This window comes from Miscanthus floridulus, chromosome 18 (genome assembly GCF_019320115.1).
Source record: "Miscanthus floridulus cultivar M001 chromosome 18, ASM1932011v1, whole genome shotgun sequence".
Classification (NCBI taxonomy): Eukaryota; Viridiplantae; Streptophyta; class Magnoliopsida; order Poales; family Poaceae; genus Miscanthus; species Miscanthus floridulus.
The window spans coordinates 118,227,114-118,244,299 of NC_089597.1; the positions used below are offsets into that span (position 1 = coordinate 118,227,114).

At 41.1% G+C, this 17,186-nt stretch overlaps 1 protein-coding gene, 10 non-coding genes and 2 pseudogenes across 13 annotated transcripts; 12 read left to right on the plus strand and 1 right to left on the minus strand.

Annotated features, from left to right (window-relative positions):
- Nucleotides 1-1,335: 1,335 nt before the first annotated feature.
- On the minus strand, nucleotides 1,336-7,969 carry LOC136520234 (zinc finger CCCH domain-containing protein 13-like). 3 transcript variants are annotated; one of them, XM_066513685.1, is made up of 11 exons: nucleotides 7,584-7,721; nucleotides 6,192-6,895; nucleotides 5,952-6,080; nucleotides 5,825-5,858; nucleotides 5,260-5,395; nucleotides 5,101-5,157; nucleotides 4,613-4,710; nucleotides 4,430-4,501; nucleotides 4,091-4,299; nucleotides 3,675-3,868; nucleotides 1,336-1,638 (listed from the first exon to the last, which is right to left on the minus strand). In XM_066513685.1, exons 2-11 carry the CDS (start codon nucleotides 6,205-6,207, stop codon nucleotides 1,603-1,605), a joined length of 981 nt encoding a protein of 326 aa, XP_066369782.1. In that variant the 5' UTR covers nucleotides 6,208-6,895; nucleotides 7,584-7,721; the 3' UTR covers nucleotides 1,336-1,602. The 3 variants fall into 3 exon arrangements, with proteins under 3 accessions (XP_066369782.1, XP_066369783.1, XP_066369781.1); XM_066513686.1 differs by having other exon boundaries at nucleotides 6,192-6,932; nucleotides 7,584-7,700; XM_066513684.1 differs by lacking the exon at nucleotides 6,192-6,895 and having other exon boundaries at nucleotides 7,584-7,969.
- Nucleotides 7,970-8,355: 386 nt separating this feature from the next.
- On the plus strand, nucleotides 8,356-8,481 carry LOC136525060 (small nucleolar RNA snoR111). The gene has a single exon (XR_010776389.1). It is a non-coding gene; the product is annotated as a small nucleolar RNA snoR111 (small nucleolar RNA).
- Nucleotides 8,482-8,562: 81 nt separating this feature from the next.
- Nucleotides 8,563-8,706, plus strand: LOC136525073 (small nucleolar RNA snoR134). The gene has a single exon (XR_010776401.1). It is a non-coding gene; the product is annotated as a small nucleolar RNA snoR134 (small nucleolar RNA).
- Nucleotides 8,707-8,771: 65 nt separating this feature from the next.
- On the plus strand, nucleotides 8,772-8,859 carry LOC136525067 (small nucleolar RNA U36a). The gene has a single exon (XR_010776396.1). It is a non-coding gene; the product is annotated as a small nucleolar RNA U36a (small nucleolar RNA).
- A 63-nt stretch (nucleotides 8,860-8,922) lies between these two features.
- LOC136524981 (small nucleolar RNA Z223) lies at nucleotides 8,923-9,015 on the plus strand. The gene has a single exon (XR_010776321.1). It is a non-coding gene; the product is annotated as a small nucleolar RNA Z223 (small nucleolar RNA).
- Nucleotides 9,016-9,089: 74 nt separating this feature from the next.
- LOC136524994 (small nucleolar RNA Z278) lies at nucleotides 9,090-9,188 on the plus strand (annotated as a pseudogene).
- Nucleotides 9,189-9,293: 105 nt separating this feature from the next.
- On the plus strand, nucleotides 9,294-9,395 carry LOC136525052 (small nucleolar RNA snoR97). Its single transcript, XR_010776382.1, has one exon. It is a non-coding gene; the product is annotated as a small nucleolar RNA snoR97 (small nucleolar RNA).
- Nucleotides 9,396-10,010: 615 nt separating this feature from the next.
- LOC136525025 (small nucleolar RNA Z157/R69/R10) lies at nucleotides 10,011-10,105 on the plus strand. Its single transcript, XR_010776359.1, has one exon. It is a non-coding gene; the product is annotated as a small nucleolar RNA Z157/R69/R10 (small nucleolar RNA).
- A 71-nt stretch (nucleotides 10,106-10,176) lies between these two features.
- On the plus strand, nucleotides 10,177-10,271 carry LOC136525023 (small nucleolar RNA Z157/R69/R10). The gene has a single exon (XR_010776356.1). It is a non-coding gene; the product is annotated as a small nucleolar RNA Z157/R69/R10 (small nucleolar RNA).
- A 73-nt stretch (nucleotides 10,272-10,344) lies between these two features.
- LOC136525058 (small nucleolar RNA snoR80) lies at nucleotides 10,345-10,482 on the plus strand. Its single transcript, XR_010776387.1, has one exon. It is a non-coding gene; the product is annotated as a small nucleolar RNA snoR80 (small nucleolar RNA).
- A 126-nt stretch (nucleotides 10,483-10,608) lies between these two features.
- LOC136525000 (small nucleolar RNA R38) lies at nucleotides 10,609-10,690 on the plus strand. The gene has a single exon (XR_010776336.1). It is a non-coding gene; the product is annotated as a small nucleolar RNA R38 (small nucleolar RNA).
- A 257-nt stretch (nucleotides 10,691-10,947) lies between these two features.
- LOC136525046 (small nucleolar RNA Z107/R87) lies at nucleotides 10,948-11,059 on the plus strand. Its single transcript, XR_010776376.1, has one exon. It is a non-coding gene; the product is annotated as a small nucleolar RNA Z107/R87 (small nucleolar RNA).
- Nucleotides 11,060-11,536: 477 nt separating this feature from the next.
- Nucleotides 11,537-11,713, plus strand: LOC136525030 (small nucleolar RNA Z112; annotated as a pseudogene).
- The last annotated feature ends 5,473 nt before the right edge of the window (nucleotides 11,714-17,186 follow it).

Genomic DNA, 17,186 nt, shown 5'->3' on the forward strand with positions numbered 1-17,186 from the left:
TATCAATTATATTATAATGTTTTGAAAATTTTCTAGATTTTTATGAATATTTTTCCATTTTCCGAGAGCTAAATCTATTTTTTAAGCATCTATAAATATTTTCATGAGCTTTAAATACTTTATTTGGATTTTTCATATCTCATATCTCTAGATTTTCTTCAGAATTCTTATAAGTTTAGATATTTTTTCTGTGGTTTAAAAACCTTGTCAAGTGTTAATTGATTTTTTAACTAAAAAAAAAGACAAACCCACCTTTAAAACTGCTCCAAACCTAGATAGGCAAGTAATTTGAACGATCTAGAGTTTGGTGGGTAGGACATCTGGTTTTAAAAGTGTAAGGAGAAAAATGATAGTTCAAGAAGATAGAATTTACTTTTTCTTGGTACATAAGAATTTTATATACACACACAATTTTTAAGGTGGTGAGGCGAGACATGGTGAGCCACCCCTTTGAGTCGCCTAGGCGACACCTAGGCGGTCATAAAGCAAGGCAAGACGACGCCATTTGATTTATAGGAAACTTCAAAGGAGTGGCATGGAGGAGAGAGAAAAATGAAAATGAAAAAAGAAAAGAAAAGGAGAAGGCACACACAAAAAAAAGGCCTAGTCGACCAGCCAGTCCATATAACCTTTGTGGCACGTTGCATGACCTTTTGTTGTCCTCCCAAACCAACGTCGAGCATCTCCAACGACCTCTTCCCCTTCCCTTCCTGGCTTCCTCACGTCTGGTGCCACCCCCTTCCAGATCCCCATCCCCTTCCTCACTGCTGGTGCTACCTTCTTTCCAAATCCTTCTAGAGCCCCCTCCTAGATATGCAATCTCTCAGAAATTTGCTGGTGAAGAAAGTTGCAATGGCCATGGGAACTAGAGCGGATGGAGATGGGTGCTCAGCCTTGCGTGGTCTTCCAGTTCTCTTCTCCCTCCCCTGCCCTCTCATTTTGCTGATTTTTTTTGTCGTGATGACAACGACACCCAGGCTTTTTTAGCGTCTGGACACCTAGGCAACGCCTTCAAAACCATGATTATACATACTGTTGATTTCCTAAGACAAGCATATCATAGTTAGCATGTCATTCAAGCATAAAATGCTCAGAACGCCCTAAGGTTGCTAACATGAGTACATGGCATGGCAATGTGGAGATTCCATGTTGACAAGTCAAACTCGTAAAGATTTTTTGTGCACTTTGAACATAAGTGCACAGCTTTATGAACCTAAAGTATCAGAATTCATAGACTTAGAAGACATTTGGTAAGTTTAAGGATCACGCATGCATTTCATGACAGGTAGATGAATCATGGATGCATGGCAGAATAACACAACCAATCCAAAAGTCTACTCAAACTGGCTAAGAATAATACATGAAGCGAGTACAGATTAGGATCCTCTTCGAGCCTCAGGAAACACAAAAGGGAAAAAGAATGTACTCATATGTTTGACAGCATCACAACTCAGTCTAAGCACATAAATAGCTACCAAATATACCAGTCCCTATTACCCGATGCAAAAGGCATACAAGTAGTTTTAGAAGCGCATCGATGTCGTCTGTTGAAATCGCTTCCTACAGCTTAAATCATTATCAACCACCGACAGCATCCGCTCACTAATCAACATCAACTTCCTCATCATCACCCTTGTACTGAAAAACAGAAGGCATAGTGTCAAGAGTTTGTTTCAAGAACTGCATACAGAAGCTAATTTTCAAAACATATTCAAATGTCTTCCAAAAATGATAAATGAGCTGTTAGTATCCGAAACAGAAAGTGGCACTAACAAAACTTTAGAGCAATGGAGAAAAATCAAAATACATTTTTAAGTCAAGTCGGGCAAACTACAACATAATATTCCATGATACACTAAAATGTTTTAAAAGATAAATTATAGGTTAGGAAGAGATATGTAGACGACTCGAAATACCAGAAGAATCCATCAGACCCTAAAAAAACACTGCAAACTTCTTGAAAATGATCAAGGTGACAATATTTTTACAACTTCTACATGACTAAGATTTGCCTCATGACATAATTATTGTAAATAATAAGATGCATATCAATGAGTTGCTTGACCAAGAAGGGAATGCTAAAATTAGGCTGTTTCATGTTCTACATAATAGATAATAACAAAGAAAATTAATGGTATCATAACCCAGTTGCTGGATACTACTTGGTAACATGGGGCTACATATAGATAGATAAAGTTATTATTGCTGAACAATTGAAATGTCGATCACCATAACCATTACTGGTGCGATCTATATGGCTACATGAAGATTTAGTCCTATGTCCACATTATTTTGTACAAAAACAGACATCTGTTCCTCCACAGTTAGTGAATCATTCAGTAAGATTGCCCAAAGGATAGCATAGCCTAGAGGGTAGAGGCTCGCCCAGGCAACCAAACACCTCTAGAGAAAGAGTGCAACATATCGATGTGTGGCTCTCCTGTTCGTCTCATCTCTTGTGCTGCCATTCCTGCTGGTTGGACCTTCACCATCCATGCTCCACCCTTGCACCGCACCCTCCTCAGCACCGTGTCCTGAGCATGCTCCGGAATTGTGCCCCTGCGAGCCCGCGGCTGAATATCACTCGTCCTGATGCGCCGCCTAAGGACGCCAGCCGCTGCTCTGGAGTTGCGCTGCGGCAGCCAGCTCCAGCAATGTGGAGTGGGCAAAATGCCAGAACAGGAAGCAACAACACAGAATCAAGGTTGGGAAGGTGCATGAGGAGGTAGTATGGGAGGTGCATACTGGCCGGCAGCTCACCTTCAAGGAGTGTGAGCTCTGCATTGGTCGCTCATCAATCATGCATGAACTAATGAAGCTGTTGACAACTGACACGGCCTCGTCCACCCCCACAACCAAGCCCCAGAGGAAGCCATAGGAGGATGGCTGCATGGCATCAAGCACTTGGCCACTGTCACGTATGGGCGCCACAGCACCAAGTAAGGGGAGAAGGAGAAGGAAGTTTAGCGCCTCAATTCTGCCACCTGGACAGCCTTGATGGCATTGGCTCGTGCAATGCTGGAAGGGCCAGGTGCAGCTGTACGGGAAGACGTGCAAGGGGCTCACTCAGTCAGGAGTTGGCTGCCCACATGGGCTCTGTGTGGTGCATCAACTCCAGCCTGGTCGGATCATACCTTGCAATGGCTGGAGAGGACCCTGTGATCCATGTGTGGGAGGTGACAGGGAGGAAGAAAGTGTGAGTTGCTCGGGGAATGATTCACCAGAGAGAGCAAGTGACTGTGGACAGTGGTCGGCCTCCAGATGTATTGTGCGAAGGGATAAGAGGCAACTGCATAATGGTCCACTAACATGTGTTGGGAAATAAAATGGAAAAGGAAAATAAGGGAAACAGAGAAAATGGGGTAGAAACACCTGAAATAAAGACTGGGTGTCTCTAGTGTCAAATTTCGGAAGTCGCAAGAATTGAGTGTTATATCTTAGTGAGGCATGTGTATTGAGAACCATATTCTGAAACCTCTCCTAAATTCTATGATACCAAACTCACAAAACTACATAAATTTCCATGGAATTTGCAGAACTAATAGCTTTAGGATAACAAAGGGCATTAAAGAGAACGTCTAATAATAACATAATGAGGCATCAGATCATGACATACTTAGTAAATGATTATAAACAATTTTGCTAAATGAGTAAATGCAAGAAAGACGTCTCACCCTATCCGCAAAAATATTGCTTGAAGAGACAATGTTTCCTACATCAACATAGTCACCCTCCCTTAACTTCTTCACTGTAAATGATTCTGGTAGATCAGTTGCCTTGCTATCTTGGACATGTTCTAGAGCATCTTCAGGTCTATAGTTCTCTGATGTTGGGACCATATCTTCGTCATTCTCTCTCTGTCTCTTTCCTGAAAAAGAACAGTTTGCACATGAAAAAAAATGTGGTAAAATGTGCACATATTCAAGATAATGATGCCCATGTGTGAGAACAGGAGATATGTCAAGCATCAACCATTAAGAGGGGAAAGTGGAGAATAGATAATAACTATCTTGACAGACTTGATCAATATGGATAAACAATATCATTCCAGGATCAAATTTATGTCTACAAAGATTTCATGTAGGTTTACCAGTTTTTGCTTCTTCACTTGTTGGGAGGGAAATAGGTCTTTTTCTCGATGCTGAAACATGGTTTTGTCTTTGGTCACTTGGGTTCATTTCATTAGCATTATATGGATCTTCATTAGCAGTAATCCCGATGGAACCCTGCTCCTTGGTACAAGGCTTCAAAATATCTGAAGCAAGCAAATCTGCTAGCCTCTCAAAGCGAGCCTGAGACCTGCAGACCTCAAAATGGTGAACAGCTATGTGGCAATCATGTAAGGACTAAAACTAGGAGTGCTATTATGTTTTATTTCAGACCATACACAAGTTCAGGTACATTTAATATATGGGGAAAAGAAACCTGCCTCTTTAAATCCTCCTGTGCTTTTATATAACGCCCATGTGCTTTGATTAGCTTTTTGGTTTTGGAGATCATCCTAAATTGAAAAGGAGGCATTAGGGGGGAAAACAAATACTTGGTGATCTTCTCTTATGCTGAAGAACCCACCAATTGATATGAAAAGAAGTATTTTGTAGAAATATAAGACCTTTGGCAATCTTCTTTGTCTTTGTTCAATTGCAATTCAAGATCTTCTACTCTGCTACAAAGTTTGCGCTCTTCATCAGTCTTCTTCTCCAATATCGCCTGCGACATAGTGAACCAGTGAAAAATTGTAATATCTATATATACAGCCAAGGTTGATTATGCTAATTTGATGATCAGGACTGTTGCTTAGTCCTCATCCACAGAAGTTCTACTTGGTCTTAATGGATTAATTTAAATGTCTTGTAACATAGATGAGAAATTCCACAACAATAAAGTTTCATCACAATAATTACAGTTAAGGCAGAAAAATAACAGAAATGAGGGAAGAATTCAAATCATAGAGTGATAGGACCCGGTCATAACATAGAGTAACTAAAAAAATCACAACCGTGATCAACTGATAAATAAAATGACTCATGGAGATATATTAACAACTCGAGGTGATAAGTAATCAATATGTAAGACATGTCCTGAAAAATCATAACTGACCTCCAGCTTTGATTTATCTTCACGCAATGCTTCCATGTCCAGATGCATTTGTTTCAGCTGCAGGGCACATGTAAATATATAAAAAGGTCTAGGAATATGGGGATAGATTCACTTGTATGTTATCATGGCAATTTGATGGATTGCATAGTTCAAACTTACTTGTTCTTCACGACCATTTTTCTCATCACTGCTTAAGTACCTTTCATCTTTTCCTCTGTCTTCGTTATCAGAACTTCTATAACTTATGGATGAATCGGTTTTTCCACCATCAGGACTTTTGCTATGTTTTCTCTCACTGAACAGTCCATAGAACATAAACATAAAGATAGGCAATTTCAGAAGCCATAAAAAGTTACAAATAATAGCATGTATACAGGTCACATGTCTAACATATAAGATCAAAACTCTCCTTGGTTAAACCAACACTAAGACCCTACACCTCCACCCAAAGTTATAAATGGATAATAATTAGACTCCATGGTAGATTGTGGTTGAACAATAGAATAAAGGGTCTCATAAACCACAAACTTAACATTGCAGCTCGCACAGATAAAAAATTAAAGGAAACCAATAAATTATCAGGGATTAAGTCATGATGTCACGCGAAGATAGACTAGCCCGATGGAATAAACAAATTTAAGTATATACAGAGTTAACTGAACGCACAACAAACCGAACAGCGGCCAGATTCTGAAATGAATCCCTAATAATCTTTCCTACATACCTCTTCCTAATAGGTGATCTTGAACGACTAGATCCTGCAAATCAAATTTCAGGGAGTAGTTAGAGGATAGAATGGGCAATGGCGAATAATTTTTATTGGCACAAGTGTGCACAGAAAAAGTGATTACCCCTATCTTCAGAACTTGGTCTCTTATCACGAAAGGAACGACGCCTGATCTCTCTTTCGGGGGAATACCTCGGTGAGTGTCTTCTCTCAGGCCTGAGTCTAAACTCATGATCTCTGTAATCCCTTCTCCCTACAAACCAGGAAGGTGGAAGATTTACCCAAAAAACATTATGCCATCAAAGAACAAAAGTTAGATGGAACTGCATAGATACAAGGCAACACAGAAACCCATTAAGCTTACCACAACCTTGAGCCATATGGTTATTCAATTAGCTACAAGAATTAGAGGGTCCACAATAATATCAATACACCATAGGCCATAAACACAGACGAGCCAATACAACTAATGAAAGAGAAGATGCCAATGCATGATTATACATCATGATTCACCACTTAGAATAGATCCAGTACTTGTAATACCAATCACCTGAAGTACACTTGGATGGAATCACCAAAATTAATTATAATTAGCTATCATATTCCAATCATCATGACGTAAAATCTTCCAAAACTCCAATAGCACCAAATAAATTTAATTTCACTTGACCAGATGTTATCCATATGACTGCCAAAAATCTTGTTCCAAGATGATGCTTGAAGAGCAGGTAACAATAAAGCCACGGATATAGCTTGATGCAGCATATTCAAAGGGCGTGTTTCAGTTAGTTGCAAAAACTTCTAACAGCATTGTTAAAGCTCACTGACCATAGCATGAATCTCATCGAGAAGATAAAATGTATGATATCTTCCATATTAAGTTCTTCTGAGGCAGGTTAAGCATTCAAGTGATCAGAAATGACTGATTGCCAACTGAAAAGAAGGCCAGGATGGAAATAGGATGTGTCATCCTCTGGAAGCAGTCAATCTCAATCTCAACAAATCTGCCCATGAGACATCTATTGTAAAAATCAAAATAATAACCAGCAATGCCATTGCCAAGATTATCTGCAATGAAATCAGGATTGTTGATGATTTTTGTGTTCTGCAACAGCAAGCACTCAGTTCAAGTACCACTACACAGGAATCATAGTGTATATGCACCATAAGACGATAAGATATAACGCGAACTGAGAAAAGATTCAGGTGCCAAATCATCATACTGTTATGCAATTGAAGTGTAGAGTCTTCTCAGCCACGAGTAGAAACTATAAAGCCTTCCAGAATGGTCAGCTATTAACATTTGCACCCCCATTTGTACATCCTCCAAGGATGCACTTGCAAGTTGTTACCATTATATAATTCTTGCGGTTGCAACTATCTTCCCTGTTTGCTAGATCTGCACCTGAGACCATATGATTCAGATCTCATTGCTATCTGCCAGTGTTTGCTGCACCACTAGCATTCAAACATCGGGCTGTGCCTCCAGTCATCAACCAATCATCCCTATAACTCGATCAATAAACAGACAGAAGATGCATCACTCTGAAGAAGAGCGCGCTAGTGTCTCTTGCTCGGATTGAAACCACCGAAATAACCTAATCCGACAGACTGACATAGAATCGACAACATTTTGGGTACGGCAAAACCCAGAAGCAGACAGTAAGGCGATGCAAAGCCCTAAAACGACAAACTAAGCGCGGATCGAGAATGAGAGCGGGAGGGACGGACGGACGGAGGTGCGCGTGGTGCATACCAGGTCGAGGGCGAGGCTGGAAGGAGGCGCGCGGGGGTGGCCTCCGGAGCTCAGCCTCGCCGTGGGCGAAACCGCAGTTGGGGCGGGGGCAGCCGCCCCTGCCCCTCCAAAGCGCGCACAGCTTCGTCTTGTACGACGGGCCGCGGAAGGGAGGAGGGCCCGACGCATCCGGGCTCCCGCCTCTGTCCCTCTCCCTCATCCCCTCCCGCATGGCTCCTGGACGCGGCGGACGGCGACCCCGCTTGCTACAGTCAAGACGGCGGCCGGGAGGGTGAGCCGCAGACGACGAATGCCACGAAGGGAAATGGGAGGACAACAGGGAAGACCGGAAGGCCTATAGGCGGCCCATGGGAGTTTTCGAGCCCAGCAAGCTCAAGCCTTGGCGAGCTTCGGTGGAAGTGGAATCGAGCTCGAGCCTGTCTGTTGGCTCTGCCGTTTCTCAAGGTCGGCTCGACGCTTGAACTCGGCTTCGCCGGTATGCCGTTTGCCCTAGACCCGTTCGCCGCCACGGAGGCTATAAAAAAAAGCCAACCCGTGCTCCTCTTACCTACCGGCTACCTCTAGGGTTTCAAGAACCAGCCCGCCGCCGCCGCCACCACCACCTCGCCTAAGCTTTCGCTTGTCATCCTGGTTGCCCCCGCCTCATCATCGTCTAAGCTTTCGTTTGTCGTTAGCGTTGCAGTCTGCTTCTCTCGTTTTACTCTTATCTTTTGCCGGACGGAGTTGTTTTGCATCGTTTTGATTTGTACAGTACTGTTTTCCTCTCCTGTTCATAACGGCGGGGGCACGAATTTTCCGTGCTGCGCCGCCCACGCAAGGAGGGGATAGATCGACGCGTCAAGAAATCGTTTCTGTTGCCATGACTCCAGTAGGCAATATGATTGTTACTTGACTACAGTTTTGTCTCCCACTGCTTCGCCTTTATTCCGTTTGTTTTATTTTAAAATCTCGCTCGCGATTTGAAGATCTAGCTCGGTTTCTGCACGGTGCTAACCCCGGGCTTGTCGGATTTACTACTTGAAGAAGGAAGCCCCAGTGCCTGTGCTAGATCCACTATGCCATTCAGTGTTGCAGGCCCTGATGAATCTTGTGATTGGTCTGTGTCAAAGTAATGGATACAGATATTCGTAGTGCATCATTTCTTATTATGTTTGGTTTGCTCTTTCGTTTGATTGAATTGATGATTGATGGCAGTGATTTGACATTACCCGCGCTTCTGATCTAACCCGTGAAGCAAATGGAAAAAAATAATGGTTGAATTTCTTAATATGAGCCATCTAGTAATCATTCAATTGTCTCTTGTTATTTTCTGCATTAGGTCATTTCGTTCATGTGATTGATTTGGCAGTGATGATACAACCTTCAGCTTCCAACGCCAGTTCTGCTTCTGATAACTCATGACAGATAAAGCTGATTCATATCTGAGCCTTATCAGTGTCATGCTTTGACAAATCTATACTTAGGATCATGCATTTTTCTTGGTGCAAACCTTGCATTCCATTGGCCACTCATGAAGTCGTCCAATATTTGGAGTCTGCAATCGGCTCAAGTTCCTGCGTAGCTCCTACTTGGAGCTGCTGCACCCGCATGACAAGACTGGGCAGTGTCCAAATGTATTTGCAGTTTAGTAATAGTATTGTAGTTTAGTTATTTCTCTCAAATAATTATACTGGGTAAATCGGAACCGAGTTTAACTATCCTTGCACTAGTGCTTTCTGATTTGTGTTGAGGCTGAAAAACTCGGAGAGTGTGTGTTGTCATCAGCTTCGGCTCTGTACTGTGAGTTGGGAGTTAAATAACAGCACAAGATTGTTTACTTCTGTGGGTTTAAGCCACATATTTTGCCTTTTCGTTGCAACATAATTATTTTTTCAGCCTTCAGAACAAGTAAGTTAGCTACTTATGTCAAACTAATTCATCTGTCTGATGTACATCCTCTGTAGTTTTGGCTGCCTTTGCATGTAGCTCACGCCCTCTATTGACTAGTTGTATTTTAAATGATGATTATGCTGAAGAGTACATTGATCACAAATCTAACTGTATCAAATATTCAAATCTGTATTATAATAGTTAAAAATTATTGGCCAAATTATTTGTCAAAGATTGTAAAATTTGATTCTTGATATACATGTGACTTATAAACTAGACTGGATTTGTAGTTTATAACTAAATCTAAAGTCCAAAATGCATTCTATGCAGCATAATGATGCCTAGAAACCCTGAGGGCAGAGGTATTAGATAGCCTTAGGCACATCCCTTCAATCTCTTGTCCTTGCCTAGGATTCTAAGCATAAGCTGTGCAGCTGTGGCACGAAGCTGTAGCTCAGTGGCTTGTCCTGGTTCTGGTCTATTTTCTCTTTGTTCCAGGCAGCATCATAGACTGGATTCGTGTCTTCTTTTCTGTGTGGTTACAATGGTTCATTTGAAATGAGAGTGGTGAAGAGCAACTTTTGTGGACTAGAGTTTCAGATATTATCATGGTAGTATTTGACGATCAAACCCTTGGCTGTCTGAGCTCCTAAGTACCAGTTCTCAACCTTTTTACTATTAGTTTGCATACATTTTTCTTTACTTCCTGCTCTGAGAAGTTAGATTTTGAGTGGTGATGAGCAATTGTGTTTTGGACTAGAGTTTCTGATACTACTTGAGGTAGTTGAAGACCAAACCCTTGGCTGTCTGAACTCATCTAACAAGTGAGCAATATCTTTGTCATTTTAGATGTAGATGTTTTTTCCTTTTTTTTCCATTTGATGCGTCCATTACCAATTCTGGAGGATGACTCTGTTCCTCTTTGTATAATGGCTCGGACGTGACATGCTATTCTAGGTAGTTGTGTGGTTATATCCTGATTGGTGGCGGTCTTTGTGTCAATCCAATCCTGGAAAGGCCACATATATTCCATCGCATGCAAAGCTGATAAATTTTCCATGTGTTTTTGGGATATAAAATAATGTAAAACTTTGAAAGTGAAAGCGCCTGATCTGTCCCTGAAACTTTTTTTTTATTGTTCAAGTGGTCTAGTTAGAGGTGTGGATGACGATAACAAAGTAAGTTATCCCTGTCTTATTCCTTCCAAAGGGTGCTGAGAAAACTTATTTGACACAACTATGTATTTATAGTAGTTTGAAGTTTCTCCTTTCAGCTGCATTTTATTTTAAATCTGAACAAAAGTTGATTGTCTGATTTCGTTTTTGTTCGATCTTGGCCTTCGATGAGATGATTGTTGCAGAACAGGCAAACTTTTGCCTATTATCTGTTGATATCTCTCATGAACTAGTGCGGTGTCAGACCATTTGTTCAGTTGTGAGTGTAACTAATTTTAAATGTTGGTTGATTTGATATCTTGATAAATGAATTTAAGAGTAATGGCAGTGACGACATGGTAATATTCAAGCTCAACAGACCAAATCACATGTCAAATCTCTTTAAATGAGATTAAACCTGTATGCCGAATATCCCGCTGAGCTGAGCCCATCTGAATTATCTTGTTGTCCTCTGCTTTATTTTCTAAGTTGTTTGTATCGTATGTATATATGTATCATGTTAATCTTGCTTGTTTTGAGGTTTCTCTTCAACAATTATCACTGGAAATATTGTGTCTTGAGAGGCAACAAATTAGAGTCTCTGGTGTGCTTCTTTTCTGTAGCGCATTCAGTGCTGTACGTTGCCAATAGCGAGCTTGGAATAAGTTATCATGCATTCACTGTCCTCAAACAGTGTGTGCATCCTGATGTCCAACATTCCTCAATTTGCTCGAATCCTTTGCAAAATTTCTTCTGCAGATATGTGTAACGGTCTTTGGTTTTTCCATTGTTGGTTGACCACAAGGTATTGTAGGATGACTGCTTTATTCTTGCCTTTGTTATAGTACCAATAATTTCTATAGTTTGATGTGATAAGTTTTTTCTTTAGTTTGCTTTGCTGTCATTTTAGTTGTTAAAGTTCTGCTATCTAGACCAGTGAAGATCTCAACACTCATAGATAGGAAGTGCCATTTGACTCTAAATAGCAGCGGCCTCAACTTTAGATGTCCATTTCTACCATAGTCTTTGTGGTTTTTTCTGTGATGGAGCTCACAGCTCGCTCGGATGGTCTGGTGAACAGTATATTTTGGCTGGTTTTGGATGATTGAATGGTATTCTGTGAGAGAAAATAAGCTGAAACAAGCATGGACTATACCAGCCGAACGCAGTAGCCATGGGCATTGACTGGTGATGCTATGATTAGGCCTATACATAACTAACATCTTCATGACACCATGATTGTCTGATAGTTAGTTATGTATATGTCCAAACTGCTGGAAGTTAGTGTCCATGTGACTGCTGCCCCATAGTGTGGAATCCTGGTTCTGAAAGCTCAACCCCATAGTATTGAATCCCGGTTCTGAACTGAAAACTCACCGTGTGAAGGTGTAGGAATTCTGCATGGTTCTGGAAATATGGGTCCTGCATAAATAGGTCCAAGTATCCTGCAGTTGGTATCTATCCGGCTGTGGCTCAGAATGCTGCGAAATATCATCAGCCTGCACCATGTCGCTCTGTGCTCCCTCAATCTCCTCAGTCGGCTCTGTAAAACGAGTCAGCTCTCTATTGTGAAGATCCTTAAGTGCCCTTGCCCAATATTGTCTTCTCTGCATTCCCCTACATGGTCATTTTTTTTGGTGCTGTTTTGTTTGCGCTATATGGAGTTCTTGAATGAGTGTTTTTCAGGGCTACATGTTTGCTTTCTTGTCTCCTGACATTATTCTCCATTTTTTCGTGTTGGTTTGTTTGCGCTATACAGAGTTCTTGAGTATGAATGATACCTGAGGACCAGATGTTGGAACGCTGAATGTTATTTGAGGTCAAATCCAACTGTTGCTGATGTTCTCCAGAGTCCAGAGCTTTTTTCACTTTGTGAAAGCAGTTTGTTGGAAATATAATTAGATGATCAATTAGTGGCAGTTAATTATACATTAGTTTCTTTAGTCATATGCTACTTGGGATTAGATGACGTCATACCTTGCGAAGGGACATGTCCTTCCCAAATAGTCATGAACTCGGCATCACTTGTTATCCATCAATGTATCATTTATTCTTTCACTCTCTTTCCAATTACAATCAGTTTCAATACGTTGTCACTCCTAAGATGACATTAGAGAGAACGGGAGGCATAAGACAAACACACGCATCTAAATCACCTGTTTAAAGTATGTGTTCACTGTATTCATTGCCGCGACCGATGCATTTTCCCATATATCTCATTTGTTGATCTGTGCGCTATGCATTTTCCCATAGATCTCATCTGTTGATACTAGATATTAGGATCAGGAACAGTTGGTTAAGTCATTAAAGTAAAATGTTCTTTGGACATTTAGAACCAGTAGTTGTCAAGCATTGGATCATTTTCTATATTAGGATCAAGAACAGTTAGTTATGTCGTCAAAGGAATTCTTTGGATATTTAGTTTACAATAACTTTCAGGAGCAGGAACAGTTATGTCATCAAAGGAACATGCCACCATTCATAAGGGATGACTCTTTTGAAAATTTGTCTATTCAAAATAACAATATTCACGTGTCCAAGAGATTATGAATTATATTTCACTTTTAACAGCGAATACTGTTAAGACAGATCATACTGTTGAGGGTGCCCTCTCGGTATGCAAGTTAGGGCTTGTTTGGTTCCGGCTCCTCTCAAAACGGCTTCGGCTCTGGCTCCTTCCTCTGAAGGAGCGGCTTCTCTAAAGGAGCAGAAGCCCTTTTGAAAAAACATTTGCTAAAATAGCTTCTCATGTTTTGGCTCTTTTGATGGTCGATATTAAAAAGGCTATTTTGCACCACATTTATGTGGAAGAGTTAGCACAAAATGTGTCATGAGAATAAAGGAACATGTTTCAAGCAAAAGAGAATTTTCATAGTTGTATTTCTAAATAAAAATATTAACTTTTTAAGAAAAAATCAAAATATAATCATTGTTTGATCTTATTTTATTTCATTAATTGTAAATAACATCATGGTCAAAACAGATTTAGAAACGGATACATGGTTTAGAAGAAAATTGATTTCAAAATTTTGAAAGCACACTATTTATTTAGTCGTGGCCCACAGCCTTTTCATTTGTTCAAACATCAGACTCCTCTTAGGACCCGTTTGGCGCTGCTCCTGGCGGCTCCGGCCACTCACCCCGAGGTACTGTAGCAACACTGTAGCAGGAGCCGTTTCGGAAATCGAGACACAAAATGAACTGAAAAGAAGCCGAAAAGAGGAGGAGCCGACGAAGCCACAATTTCGAGCTCCGCCGGCTCCGTGCTACAGTGCATGAACAGTCCCGGAGCCGGAGCCTCTAGGAGCTCCTCCAAACGGGTCCTAAATGTTCACATCTTGAGAAAAAGAGAGGAGCCGCATTCGAGCTCCTAGTTCATTTTCTGGGACCGTTTCGTCCGGCTCCTTGCCGGGTGTTTGGCAGGGCTTCAGCAGGAGCAAGAGCCGGAGCCGCGCGAGAAGTCCTGCCAAACAACCTCTTAATGTTCACATTCAATTATGCTACGGAGTAACTTTGTGAAGTACAGTTCTAACTGAACTTCAAATCTTGTGTATAATTAAGTTACTGCCTCTTTTAACTAGATTTTGATCATACCCAATCAACTCTGCTTCTTGCTATGATATTTTAACTTCATTCTGAACTCAGGTCCACAAAACATGCCATAAAAATATTCTTACAAAATAGTATGCACGGATTATGTTTTTATGTGATTATAGAACAAGCACCACATTGGTACTGAGCAACTATTTTGAATCTACTCTTATTAAGGCAGCTTGCTTTGGCCGCCTCCTAGCCTGTCCACGACAGCAAAAAAAATTTTACCGCGTCCGATCCTGAATTCACAGAGTGGATTGAACCTCCTTCCCACCGTTAAAAAAACGTGTCCTTATCCTCTTCTCAGCTTATGAGGAGCCTGTCACCTCCCATCTATCGTCCTCTTCCCTGCGCTTCTTCTCCCTCCGCCGCCTCCCCTCCCCCATCCCTCCTCGCTGCGGCACGTCAAACGGGCCTGGCCGCGACCTCCTCCGTCTTCGTAGCGCCACCTCTTTCGATCGCCGGCTCCGTTGCTCCGCCTTCTCCATAGTGCCAGGCTCATCTACGGCCTCCTCAGTTCGTGATTTCTTTGTTGTCTAATTTTTATTTTGTCTTTATTGGATTCGTTGCCTTGCCTCTGCTAGGGCTAGGGTTTTAGGCGGTGGCATACAGGGCCCCTCGGCGGTGGTGCACAGGACCTAGGCCGCCGGTGCCACTCGCCAGTAGGAGCTGATACCCGGCATGCTCTGCTTCCACTGTAAAGCCACCGCTGGCACCGTTTGCCAGGAGGGCCAACGGCGCGTGCTGGTCGCGGCTGTGCACCCATGCCCCCATGGCAGCAAGCCACCTGGTCATCCCCTCTTCAGTTTCTCGACCTGCACAAAAGGCCACACAATAGGTATGAATGGATTTGCAGCTGTTGTTTCCAGCTACTTTGATTATACATTTTATTCTTGGAGGCAACATATATGGTGTGTTAGGTTTTTATTTTTGTTCGGATTTAGTGTTTTTTGACCTGCGTTTGAGATGAGCATGGCATCTTGTATTTGTAGCTAGATGTGAATGACTCTGTAGGAGTTGCATAACGTGTGTTCAATGAAATGTCGATGTATAAGAGTTGCATAACATGTGCTCGATGGAATGCCCATGTGATATGTGGTTTGTACCTTTCGTTTTGCTAACCTGTATTTCATCTGCAAGGGTGTTCTTTGACCGACCTGTACAATTTCTTTGACCTGTGCTAACATGACCATGCCATCTTGTATCTCAGCTAGGTGTGAATGATTCTATATGAGTTGCATACTATTTGCTTGATGGAATACCGCTATGAGATATGGTTACTGCCTATTGTTTTCCTAACATCTTTTGCTAGCCTCTATTTCACTTACAAAGATGCCTATAGCCCAACTCCAAGGTGTATATAGTTTTACAGATCTAAACTATAACTACTCGAGCGTTTATTTTGCAGATCATTTTCTACCTGTGCATATGCCGGATGGTTAGTTTTAGGTACTATTACCAGGTTCTGGAGGATTAGCTATGGGCATTATTGGAACTGAGGTAAATACTTGGGTTTCCATCTTATTAGGTTCAGCTCAAATCACTTCTTTTTAGTTTCATGGCCATACACCTACCAGCCTTTTGAATTGCCATCTTAATTCTGCTTGGCATTACTAGAACTCAGGTAAATACTTAGTTTTACATCTTACTAAGATTCACCTCAGATCACTTCTTTTTGGTGTCATGTACATAGACCTGCCAGCCTTTTGAATTGCCATATCAATTCTACTTCAGGAAGCCTATAAAACAATTGTTTTCAGACAATTAAATTCAAGAACTGCTGTTATTGGAAGGGGTGTGCCGTAGGTCACCAGAGAATAACTGCTTTCTTATGTTTCTTGTTTTATAAATATAGCCAACGGACACTGCTTAACAGCATCAGCTTAACTCTATAGGAAATGAATTTATATGTTGTGTTGCCCACAACGAAGATTTATCTCTAAAACTATGACTTTGCATGCTATAATTTGAAGTGTTTTTTAAAACAAATCTCTAATGTTTCAGGTTGCCAAAGGGGCATCTCACATGGTGTTGGCTGATGATAGTTTTAGTACTATAGTTTCTGTAGTTGGTGAAGTAAAGATCTATTTACAACGACATCAAAGCTTTCATAAGGTTTGTGCTCTGAGCGTTTGTTTAATTATCGTTGACACTTTGTAGCTACCTGAACATACACGTTCTCATTAGAATATAAATGTCTCCAACTATTCTTTTCCAAGCAATTTTGCAATGTTCGTGATATTTGATTTGATTCTGGTACCTACATTTGCTAATTAGTTTTGCCTATTAGTTGAGATTTTTTTCAGTTTAACTTCTTGGTCATCAGGTTAACTGCTGACATAAAAAACATGGTGTTGGATCTTATTTACCCCAATTCACTATCTATTTTGATAGCTACATTCACTAATTAGTTTTGCCTATTATTGGAGATTTACTGTTTAGTTAAACTTCCTGCTCATCAAGTTAGTTGTTGAGCTCAAAACCATGGTGTCGGGTAGATTGAACCACTTTATCTTCATCCCTCAGTCTAACCCATTTTATGTACACATTGTTCATTCGTGGGGTAAGATTGCCTGGATTGAACCACTTTGTCTTCGTTCCTCAGTCTAACCCATTTTATCTACACATCGTTCATTTAGATTGCTAATTCTGTTGGGAAGAAAATATGGCAAATCATTCATCAACTTCATGGCTTACATTTCAGGTTTGGGAATCGCTGTTGCATCTGGCAAGAGCAACAATATTGACAATCTTTGCAAGTACAATTGGGTTAGCATCCCTTGATAGCACAACTTTTTAAGTGACTGTTTGTGCAGTATGTATACTTGAGTTGCTTTTTCACTGAATGTGGATGTAGTCTGTAGTCCTGAGTTGTTTTCTATGATATAATTTCTTGTGTGCCTGTTTACTCAGCTTATTTTCCCATTACTTATTCCATGTAGTGTCTTAGTTGAGTTGTTGATTATTGAAATGACAATGCCTTTGA

Coding starts and splice junctions, on each gene's coding strand:
- LOC136520234 (XM_066513684.1), bottom strand. CDS start 7,794: ATGCGGGAGGGGATGAGGGAGAGGGACAGAGGCGGGAGCCCGGATGCG. Junction 5,859..5,951: donor ACCAAGTTCTGAAGATAGGG/GTAATCACTTTT, acceptor TTTGATTTGCAG/GATCTAGTCGTTCAAGATCA. Junction 3,869..4,090: donor AAGTGAAGAAGCAAAAACTG/GTAAACCTACAT, acceptor GTTCTTTTTCAG/GAAAGAGACAGAGAGAGAAT.